The following is a 12,072-nucleotide window of genomic DNA, read 5'->3' as shown; positions in this document are numbered from 1 at the left end:
TCACAGTACTCCTTAGTTGGCATGCAAGCTTATTCTGGTTTATTTTCTCCAGGATGAGGCTCATAATTTCTAAGCGCCTGTTTCACTGTAGCTGTCACACATATTGTCCACGATACTCTCAGAACTGGCACTTTCCAGGTGATACTTGGGTATAGGAGGGAACTGTGGAAGCTGAGTGTGCTGAAGATGCCACTGAAACCTCTTTAGGTCGTCGATAAGCAGGTCATCTAAAGTCCTGAACAGGATCTCAGGAATGGATGCCATCCTGGACAGCAGCAAACACAGTAAGAAAGTGGGAGTTTTGCACAGCACACATTTACTGTACCTGCAGTCGGATTTCAAACAGAATGTACACATACCCTTCTCTTATATACCTGTTTCAGTTCCCAAGGGGATTCTCCAATCAGCTGCTGAGCTCAAAGTGAAGTATTAAAGCATGAATACTAAACTGTGGAGTGCTGTGCCCCCCTGTGGCACCAATGTGGGTGGTCTGTTTGAGGCAGACCTCTGCGTCTGGGTTGCTGCGGTTTACACCCCATTCCTGTTCATCACAGAAGTATAAAACAGGATGTTTCAGACTCCTGTTCAGACTCCTGTTCAGACTCCTGAAAACTCCTGAAGACTCCTGAAAACTCCAGAAACCTTCTATTCTATATTAGTTTATTCTACCTCTACATCTTTAACTACAGCACACTGCAGCTATATCCAGGTCAACTTTTTAAATCCCCCTTTTTAAAGCTGCTGTGCAAAGTGTATGTATATTAAAAAAAAAAAAAAAAAAAAAAAAAGGATAATCCTCTAAATTCTTGACTATCAATAGTTGCAGTGCATGAAAAATAATGTGTGTTATTATGTATGGCAGCATAACTTACCTGTTTTCTGACTGTCTTAATTTGATTTGGGTATAATAATGCCCAAATTAGCACAAGCTTGGGGCCTTTAAGTGTTGCTCCTGGTTTGTATGTTTGCGGATAACACCTCAGCAGATAACACTACCTGGTTTCCCTTTTGCCATGACTCCACTTCCTCTGATGGTTGGAAATGAACAATTCTAATGTGAAGCCTGCATTTACATGATTTTTAGTTTTGATGTATTCCTCATTAATTTGATTGTGCTTCCTCATTAATTTGATTTTGCTGATGCTTTTATCCAAAGCACCTTACAATTATGACTGAGTACAAGTTGAGCAATTGAGGGTTAAGGGCCTTGCTCAGGGGCCTAACAGGGGCAACTTGGCAGTGGTTGGTCTTGAACCAGCAACCTTCTGATTAAATAAATGAAAATTAACACTAACCCAAAATGAAAACACAGCCTTTAGTAAATGTGTATTGTCTGACTATTATTTCCTGCGACAGCTGAATCAGATATTTAATTACCAGTCCCACACAAATGTGAGTCTACTCTGCAGCATCAGATCAAGAGCTTTCTATTTTCTGTGAATCCTGGGTTAATGCCTTCCCATAATATATGTAAACACCAGGTAAATATACTATTCCTTTACAGTTAGGGCAGCATATCATTGTTTTATCTGTAGGTGGCAGTACATACATTACTACCACCATATCCCTGTTTCCTGGATCCGTTAGAATTTTGAAGTTCAATTTAAGATTTTGATCACATCGCCTTCCAAATATAACCCACAGTGTTCTCTAACTACAAAATTTTGTTTTCAGTGACAGTCCAATCATATTCGCTTTGATTTGCACATAGCAAACATGGATAGCGTGTTGCCGTGGTGAACAACTCGCCATAGAGGTACACTAAACCTTCCACCTTGAGCTGTAAAGAGGAATATCTCTGGAAGCATGGGGTGTTAAGCAAAAAAATAAAACAACGTTACGCCTGGCGCATTAACAGGTTTCTTTGTCTTCTGGCGAACTTGCCCTGCGATTCTCGAATTCCGCCTTGAGCTGCCGAGGTGCTGATACGCATGTTGAGGTGTGTGTCTCTCAGGTGCTGACACACACTGTGCAGTATTGGCAGCTGTGTCTCTCTCTCCCAGAATTATCTGTAGTTTTTTTTCTGATTCTGTAAATGTTTCAGAATTTGGGATCTGGTGTTTAAATCTATCTGTGAAATTTTCTTGTACAGCTTTGAATTTGAATTCACACTGAGTGGACCCCACACATCACTTCTGTACAGTGGGCTGGATCACACTTATACCAGATTGAGATGGGAATGTCTGTTGAGAAATCTCTTCCTGATTGTGTACAGATCTTCTCCTGATTGTGTACAGAGCTCTGAGGGCTTTTTCCTTTAGTGCATTCACTGCCATGTTGAAGCTCCCTGTCTCGGTGATGGTGAGGCCGAGGTAAAGGTACTGCAGCAAGTGCTCCAGTTTGGTGTGGCCCATGGGGAACTGGTACCTGTATTCTTGGCATCTGGGCTAAGAAATTAGTCTTCGTTAAGTTTGCTGCTCATTTGTCGCAGTACTGCTCTAGCAGGTCCAGGTGCTGTTGTAGTTTCTTTTTACTGGAAGACAGCAGCACCGGGTCATGTGCATAGAGAAGGATTTTACTTCCCCATCCTGCAAGGGAGTCCATAAGCTTTAGATTGTTCTAAGTGCACTGCTAACTCATTTATTTAGATGTTAAACAGTGTTGGACTCAGACTGCAACCCTGTTTCACTCCTGTATGTTTATCATCAATTCTTACAGCACATTTGTTAACTGAATACATTGATTTAATGATGTACACTTATTCGATGATATCATACCCCTGACTTCACTCTGTAGGAGTGTGTAATATAATCCCTCATAACAAATAGAATCAAACACCTTGAAATCTACAAAGCAAGGGAAGACTTTTCCATTTTTGTTTTGATTAATGTGTTGGTTGATCAGTGTGTGTAAAGTATAGATATGATTAGTAGTTCTGTGATTTGGAAGGAAGCCACTTTCACTTTTGCTTAGGACATTGTGTTTGTTAAGGAAATAGAGCATTCTGCAGTTTAAGATGCTATTGAAAGCTGAAAGTGAAGATTACTGCTCACACAGATGCCTCTGTAATTGTTTGGGTCTGATTTGTCTCTGCTCTGATAGATTGGGCTAATGAGTCCTTGGCTCCAGATGTTGGGGAAACAGCCTGAGCTTAGGACAAGGTTGAACAGTTTGAGCACTACCCTCTGCAGCTCAGGTGTGCTGCTTTAATGTATTTTGTTTTTGATGCTGGCAGGGCCACAGGCTTTTTTGGATTTTATGGATTTGAGTTGTTGAGCCAGTTCTTTTTGTGTTATAGGATAGTCAAAGGGATTTTGATGGAGTTTTTTATGGAGCATTGTAACAAATGTCATTTTTGTTTTATAACTGGGAGTGAGGTCAAAATGTGTTATCCAAATATTATTATTTTCTATAGGTATGTCTTGTGGTTTTGTTATGTTCAAACTGTTCCATAATTCCCAGAATTAATTTTATTTAATATAATCTTTAATTTCTTCAAGAGTTTTGTTTGTATATTTTAGTTTTTTCATATGTAGTAATTGTTTATGTAGTTTTAGGGTTACAGTATTTGTTTCTCAGACCTAGATCCTCTCATTGTTGGTGTTTAAGGTTTGCCCATTTTCTTAGTTCCTTTTGGAGAGATTTACATTCATGATCACATAATTTCTCTTTCCCCCAAATTTTTGTTTTGCTTTTTTTTCCATTGAAGGTCTGTCATATTAGCTGCTTATTGGAAAGGCTGCCTATTTCATTGACTGCATGGTTAATATTGCTCTTGCTTTTATCAAAATTAGTGTATGTACAGATCTGAGGCCTGGCAGAGATGCACTAACTCTTTACCAGCTGTGTTGCTGTCAAGGTGTTTCTGGTTTTGAGGATTGGTGTGAGGGATGGGGGGGCTTTGGTCAAACATTTTTGTTTCCCTCTGGGTCTGTATAATCAGGGTCTATTTCGGTCTGAGCGTTCTTCTCTGCAAAGTAGAGACCCTGAATATTCCAGTAACTTCTTTACCTTGTGAGACAGAACAGAGAAAATGTTTTTATTTTTTTGTGTAAACATGTTTTACCTCTTACCTTTTACCATGTTTTACCTCTTACTTTGTAAGCAATCTACTACATAGGTTGTAGAGCATGTCCTTTAGCTCTCCCAGCTCTTTAGCTCTCCCAGGCTCTGGCTGGAGAAGGAGCAAGCTGGGCCTCCGCTGCTGCGTAGCTCTGTGGTCTATTCTGTGGAGGTGTTTTACTCACAGATGGTACAGTCTCCTTTTCCATTTTGGTGGCGTGGCATTTTTAAGAGTCTTAGCAAAGGTCCGCACATTGTTCTTGTGTAAGAGGATCCCGTCATACATGTCCTGAAGGGTGATGGTGTGCTGATGTGCCAGATTTCATGCTTTCCCTGAGTTATGCTGGTCTGATTCTCTCTTTAGCTGTTGGACCTTCACTCTGAGCTGCTGGATGGGGCTGCTGATTAACTTATCTGGGAGTCTGACTTGTGTGAACAGGTGAAGTCCAGTTCCAGCAGGGCCAGGTTCTCCCTTAGCTATCTCTCTGAGGGGGAGGAGGGTGGGATTGAGGTAAGAAGTGTGGCTGGAGTCTCTAGGCAATCCACAGTCTGCATTGTTTGCGTATTGCTTATTGTGGCCATATTGCCATCCTCACACACAATGATTGTTCTACCTCTGCCAATTCCTTAACAAGAAATGGGAAGTGTTTGCAGATTTCTGAATTCCACACAGACGGGGCAGCAATGTGGAAGATCACACTTGGTTTTAATCGTCTGGCCATTCAGGTGGATAAATTCTGCATACAGAATGTCTAGGTTTTCAGCTATGACTTGTACAGCTAGGACCTGTTCTTTGTGTTTCTTCATTGCCTGCTCACTTTTACACTTAGCAGGATATTCCAACTCTTTGCTCTGCATTGAACTTTCTGCCATGGTGACAGACGATTCTGTGTATTCCAACTGTTCCAAGCTGGGGGAGCACTTCCATAGCTTCAGGAAGTGTAGGGTGCTAGCTACTAGCAGGTTTAGATAAGAAATTTGGCCTTTTTGTTTGTTTTTGTAATTTGTAACTTTTAAGCAGATTCTTAAGCAATGGTGCATACCTCACTGGAGAATTTCTTGTCTTGATGTCTGAAGTTTTGTCTTTTCTTTTTCATTCTCTCTCTCTCTCTCTCTCTCTCTCTCTCTCTCTCTCTCTCTCTCTCTCTCTGTGACAGCACCATAAACCTTTGCTACTTTACTACTTTTTGCTACTTTTTGCTACTTTACTGGTTACCAAAATGTATAAAGCTTACACTAACCAAATAAATAGATCTATAAATGTAACCCCATAAAATGACTAACAGCAATCATGAAGAACAAGCATCAACACCGAAATTTATTTATTCTTTTTTTCATTTTGTCATTCAACCAATAATGCATTTCAATGTGATAACAAGCGGTAGTTTGATTGGGAAAAAAAAAAAAAAACACATTAAACCTGAAAATGCATCACATGGTTCCATGGAAAAGGATCAGTAGCATGCTGCCTGTACTTAAGTGAGCAAAAATAGAAATGAAAAACACCAGAATTTGTGTGCAACTTATTTCATAAACATATTACAACAAATTATTAAATTAAATTGCCCCATGGAAGTTCTGCTCTGACATTGAACGTAACAGAGAGCAGAGACTTACTGACCCTGTCACTGGAGCCCAGGTGTGAATTAGGGGTGTGTGTTTGTGAACAGGCTGGGGAGGTTACAGTAATGTTATAAGAATGCGCTGCGTTTGAACATCATTCTAGTGGTATTCATGACAGCTGCCCAGTGCAAACAGCCTCATGGGTAATGAGCAAACAAAAACAGTGAGGCCTCTCAGAAGAACAAGAATGTCTTTCAAAATGGCTTGTTTGTCTACAGGTATGATTCTCGCTTCAGGTGTGTGAGGTCCTGGCTTCAATTCCCAGATAAGCCCATCTTGACTTCAAACCTCTGCTTGGTGTGATACCATATAGACTCCTATAAATCTTTGGGGGCAGTTGTAGCTACTTGACTTGTAATTGGACAGTTACTGGTTCAAGCCCCACCAAGTTGCCACTGTTGGGCCCCTGAGAAAGGTCCTTAACCCTCCATTGCTCAAGTTGTACTCATAATTGTAAGTCACTTTGTGTAAAAGTGTCAGATAAATATAATGTCAATAAAATTCTTCATAAATGTTTATTAAATTGTATCATTAAATGTTTTATCAAATTATTTATTAAATTAGCATACATTTTCTATATTGATTTTTTTTTTTTTTTTTTTTTTTTTTTTTTTTTTTTTTTTTGTGTTCGAAACTAATGCAAAATCAGTAAACTCAGTAAACCCCTCCTTCTAAGTGGTTATGGTTAGGGTCTGGGCTGAAACTTGGCACTAATCCAATCAGTCAGTAAAAGACCTCAAAAGTATATCGAAACGCACATACACTGACATAGTGATGCAGAAGATATACAGCTATTAGCACACAATTAGAGATGAACTCATCCAGTGTGTCCACACTGACAATGTACCCAGTGTGTTCTTTCAGATCCACTCCTGATGATGGATGAGTGTGGGCAGAGACCGTCTATCATAATCTGTTCATCTGGGGGTCTTTTTTTATGTTAGCAACAGTAAGGCTAAATGGGAGAGACTGCAGCTTTGCACACAAACACACGTGTGTACATGTGTACGTGTGTGTGTGTGTGTGTGTGTGTGTGTGTGTGTGTGTGTGTGTGTGTGTGTGAAGAAGAGACTGAATGTAACACATCATCATGTGAGATACTCTCTACTTTTTCCCTCACAGGCACACACCAAAACTTGGACATGTCCACCTGTGCAGAAAATTACTTCATTTGAAATAACACGAGCGAGTTAGCCAGCCTGTCTGAGAGCAGTGCTGTACAGCCACCATGACAGAGCAGCCAAGGGTTCAAATGTGTGTCAGCTGACAACAATGCACCATTATTCTCACGCTCTGATTGGATATGAAGTGGCTGTCTTGGCAACGCATTAACACAATCAGCTTCAGCGTGGAGATTCATGGAACATTAGCAGGGGCAGACGTGCCAGATTGCTGTGGCTGTTTACAGCTCTAATGTAGCAAAAGAGAGAGAGAGAAAAGGAAAGTGAGAGAGGGAAAGAAGGACAAAAAAGAAAAAGGATGAATGGAATGGACTGTTGCAGGAATGATGGAATTAACCTTTACTGCAACACAGCATTGTTATTAATAAACCATCATGTATGCACAGACACACACACACACACACAAGGACAGAGCTATGTGCAAGATGTCTGTGGCTGCATGCCATTCATTTTTAAGACAGCTGCAAGACTGTAAATGTAATGGGAGAGAAGGAAGAGAACAGTCTGACTCTTACACACACACACACACACACACACACAAACACAACATTCACACACTCAGAGCAAAAGAACAGTCTGACTCTTACACACACACACACACACACACACACACACACACACACACACACACACAGCATTCACACACCCAGAGCAAAATACACTTAATGTAAATTATTTATTCTCTGATTGGTTGTTTGAGACTCATTGGTCAGATGTTTGACCAATACATTTCTTTGAACAAAGGAAAACACTAAATCTATTCGTTTACTCTCTCCCCCTCTTTCTCTGCATGTATCTTTATCTCTTACCCTCTCCCCTCTCTAACACACAGATGATAACATATACACAACTGAATCTCTCTCCAAAGCTTCTTAGAAATAAATAACAATAATACATCAATAACAATGTACTCCCCCATACTGGAACTTTGTTGTCTCTGTTTCTGGTTCATATTCATATACACAATATTAAATGTTCATCCAAGCAACATCTACATTCAAGATCCAAACTTCTGATTATCCTCCACTTGTCAAAGCACACTCGCTTTTGGATCAATTAAATTAAAACTATAAGCACTGTATTAAACATGCTGTACATTTTCCATACTGCAGACACTCTAGGAGCAATCTGATATTCCATAGTGCAGGCTCTCTAGAAGCATGCTACAGTTATGGGCAGAGTTTCAAAAGATCATTATGTCATGTGTACTGGATTAAGACCACCATTAGACAAAAATACACACTAGAGTCTTGTAAAGATCCAGGCTTCAGGCAATCTCTCTCTCTCTCTCTCTCTCTCTCTCGCTCTCTCTCTCTCTCTCTCTCTCTCTCAGCTGGGGGGACAGGCCAGTTTCTGAAGAGGGTAGGCAGCAGAAAGAGGAGCATCTTGGGAGAGTAGAGTGACAAACTTCCCTGCTCCCCTCAGGACAGTGCCAAAGACACTCCTTTTTGGACACACCCATATGTAGCTATATGTACCACTAAACATCATTAATAGCATGCACATAGTATGTATAAGATTTTAGGACCAAATAGATTTTCAACAGATAAGCAACATTAAATGAAACTTAAGATATAAGGATATTTCCTACTCTGAGATTCTTAAGGGATTATATGGTTAATACTAAAAATAATAATACTTTACTACAAAAGCAGTTGAACTGTTTGTTTTTTGTTTTGTTTTTGTTTTTTTTAGCTCTGACACAAACTCACACACTGTTCTCTTGCTGCTTCTCTGAGGCTGCACAAATCTCTACCATCTGTGTGCTGCCTCACTCTCTTCTGATCACTATAACACATGGTCACACTGCACAAAGACTGTACCAAGGTGCTATCCAAGAGATGCGCGCACACACACACACACACACACACACACACACACACACACACACACACACACACACACACACACACACACACACACACACAGAGAGAGAGACAGAGTCAGTGTTATTTAAATCCTGTCTTGTTCCACCATAAAACATATAGGAACTCATACACATACGCACACACATAGAAGTTCACACATGTGCACACACACATATGAATCCACACCCATGCACAAGGATACAGACACAGATATGCACACATACATACAGTCACATATCACTGAACATGAATGTGTCTTAAACAATACTTCCTTCTTGTTTTAATTTTTTATATAAAAAATAACTATTTGCTTAGCTGATTTTATAATTTTAGGTAATCTATCACTTTCTAATTATATTTTGAAATTCTGATTTTAATTATTAAAGATAATCACACTAATAAAAATGTTGCCTTTTATTTGTATATTTATTCCTTTATATTAAAATACACTTTACTTGTTGAATTCTGAAGTCTTCATACATGTCTTCATACATCTGAAGTTTTCATACATGTTTGCCTCAGTCCGGGTTTATAATATACACCCTTGGACAAGAGAAGCACGATTTATCGACTCACTCACCCTCTCTTTCACTCACTTACTCACTCTCTCTCTCACACACTCACTCTCTCTCAGTGTCAGTGAAACAGATCACATCCATCCACGCACACACATTTTCTCTCATGTGGGGAGATTTTTTATAAGATCCACATGTCAGTGTAAACAGCGTAAAACTTTGTGCTTTGCCTTTTATGCACTGGTAGTGTTATGTTGACAGCACAAGCTCATCACTGCCAGTGTTAAAGCTTAAATAATGCCATTTTTGCATTTGGTCTGCACATGCGTGTGTGTGTGGGGTTGGGGGGAATGTAAGTAAACATGCTAGTATCGGGCTACACACTCTTAATGAGATGAGCTGCTTACACAGTGGTTGTAGCCAGCAGCACAGTGAGCAATTTGATGGAGGTTAAATGAATAGTGTCAGTTTATCACAGTGGACTCGTATCATGCATGAAAAATATCAAATCCATAACAATTCCCCAGTATTCCCTCAGTATAAACAGGCCTCAAAAGAATAACTGAATGACTCATATTGTTAAAACTTAATTCCTAAAGGAGGCACTGAAACCAACAAGTTCAATTTGTAAAAAATGTAACATTTTAATTTTCCCAAAAGAGTCATGGAACTTATCATAAATCTGATGCCATGATGATTCCCAAAGGAGTTATTGAAGCATGGGACTTGGACCGACTGTTTATAACTCCCAAAGGAGTTACTGGAGCAAATGCCACTGATTCAACATCAGTTTTAGGGGAGCATGAAAACTGTTTAGGTGCACACCAGTGAGTCCCCCAAGAATCATATACAGTGAACAACTCCAAACCAGGGCATGTGAAGCTTTTTTTCTACTAATCTAATTTCAACTCCATGTTTGTTTTCTTTGTATCACACCACATAATCCACGGCCAAATCGACTTTCAAAACCTGAGAAAAATTCAGAGCAATAAAAACGTCAATCCTGTGCTATAAATCCTCGGTACCCCCCGGCGTGCCGTCTCTGAGATGAGCTAGTGCTGGCAGGATTCATGAGACCGTCGCAGGTTCATTCCCCAGAAGGCATTGCGTGAGAGGGCCAGGGGCAGCCGGCGGGAAGGGAGTAGAGTCAGCTAACTGGGCCAGTGACTGCAGACCTGTCTGGCGGGTAGAAGTGGTCTTTGAAAGTGAATTTTCTGAATGGTCTGTGTTTGTGTGAAGTACAGTTAGAATGATGGAGTCTCTCACAGACACTCTCACACAAACACGCACACAAAGCAGTCCCCATTCTTCATTTTCTTTCTTCGGGTATCGTTAAAGCTTGGACGAAACAAAAAGGCTTTTGAGTGCAGTGTGTGCGAGACCTTTTAAATTTTCAAATCTGCATACGGACTATCTGCACACTTCACTGCTAATGGTCTGTCACACTCTAGGAAAATGAATGCAAAACTTTCCTGAGTGAGTGTGAATATGGACAGACAACAGAATAATGGCCAGTGATGTGACAGAGTGAACCCTGGAGATTCTGGAGAGAAGGTTTGTTCCCAGGGAGATTAGCATTATGCACGCACACAAAGTAACTACATTTATGTAGGTTTTACACAGAACCACATATTAAACCTTTATTATTATAATTAGCTCAGGAAGAAAAAGGAAATCTGGCTCTTTTCACTTTTCTACTGAAATCTGCATGTTTTTCTCATGAGGACCTGAATTGCCTTTCAAAACACTGGACATCTTTCATACCTTTCTGTTCTTGTGGATGCATTTTATTTTCTGTCCAGCAAGGTAGGCAACGCACACACAAACATACAATGAGACCATATAGACATCTAGCTGCTTCCAGGGAGTGTTTCATTCCTGGTAAATTATACAGAGAAAAGAAACTGTACATGTACACACACACGCACACACAAACGCATGCAATCCTCAAACTCAGTCAGAAAAATTGACTGCACTATACACAAAGCTTTCTAACAAAAGCAATGCCAAACCTCTGTGTACACCAGGGCAGTCAAACCAACATCCCCAACCACACTGTTCCAGTGCTAATCTGCATAATAACCTTCATAACAACCCATTTCTCTATGTACCCAAATTACAGTCATCACTGAATCTTGTTTAGAATGCATAGATCAATGTAACAATACAGTTCTAAACCAGAACATTGTGTTAAGAGTTCAGCATTATTATGTCTTATGGAGGTTTTATTTTACCATGAGACTGGACGGAAGGAAAGCCCTGCAGTACACATGTGCAAGAGGTAATATTCACTCACTTTCACGCTCACTCTCTACACCCAACACCCACCCATCCACACCAGATAACTAAGGACTCTGAATTCAGCAGCAAGAGCCGAACACATTATGCTGTTTAAACAATAACTTCCTCTTCTTCTCAAGGACAACAGCACACATCCATCAACTGTCAATCACACCTGTGCATCTCCGGTCCCGTGTAACTTTCTCCTTCACTGACTTCTTCACACCCTGCACACCAGTTCCAGCTCTCTTCTGATTGGCTGTCTTGTTGAAGGCAACCTGGATGGGATGGAGCAGTTCGGTTTTGAGTGCTGGCCATGAGAGTGTGGTCCTGTAAAGGTGGGAGTGGGTGGTGTCATTCTATGTGGCAGGGGTTGCTGCCTGCTTTCAAGGAGGCCTGATAGACCTGAAGGAAGTCTTTATACCGAGGAGCGCAGCCCAGCCACGCCTCCCCTAACCGCACAGCTCCCGTGAACAGAAACTCCTCCTCCTGCCACGCCCCTTGCCCCATCTGCATGCCACACTCCCGTGGAATCTTCATGCGGCCTGTCCATCGACCGTAGCCACGCCCCCCTGCAAACAAAAACACTCTCCTCTTCTGACG

At 40.7% G+C, this 12,072-nt stretch overlaps 1 protein-coding gene across 1 annotated transcript in view; it reads right to left on the bottom strand.

Annotated features, from left to right (window-relative positions):
• Window positions 1–10,723: 10,723 nt before the first annotated feature.
• metrnlb (meteorin like, glial cell differentiation regulator b) overlaps window positions 10,724–12,072 on the bottom strand; it is an 8,210-nt gene continuing 6,861 nt past the window's right edge. The window contains exon 4 of the mRNA XM_035534565.1: window positions 10,724–12,072. This exon is cut by the window's right edge and continues 83 nt beyond it. Within this exon, the coding sequence (XP_035390458.1) occupies window positions 11,824–12,072 (249 nt within the window). The 3' untranslated portion in view covers window positions 10,724–11,823.

The sequence above is a fragment of the Electrophorus electricus genome, chromosome 16, assembly GCF_013358815.1.
Source record: "Electrophorus electricus isolate fEleEle1 chromosome 16, fEleEle1.pri, whole genome shotgun sequence".
Classification (NCBI taxonomy): Eukaryota; Metazoa; Chordata; class Actinopteri; order Gymnotiformes; family Gymnotidae; genus Electrophorus; species Electrophorus electricus.
Note: the sequence above shows the minus strand (reverse complement) of the source record. Positions and strands in the feature narration are given on the sequence as shown.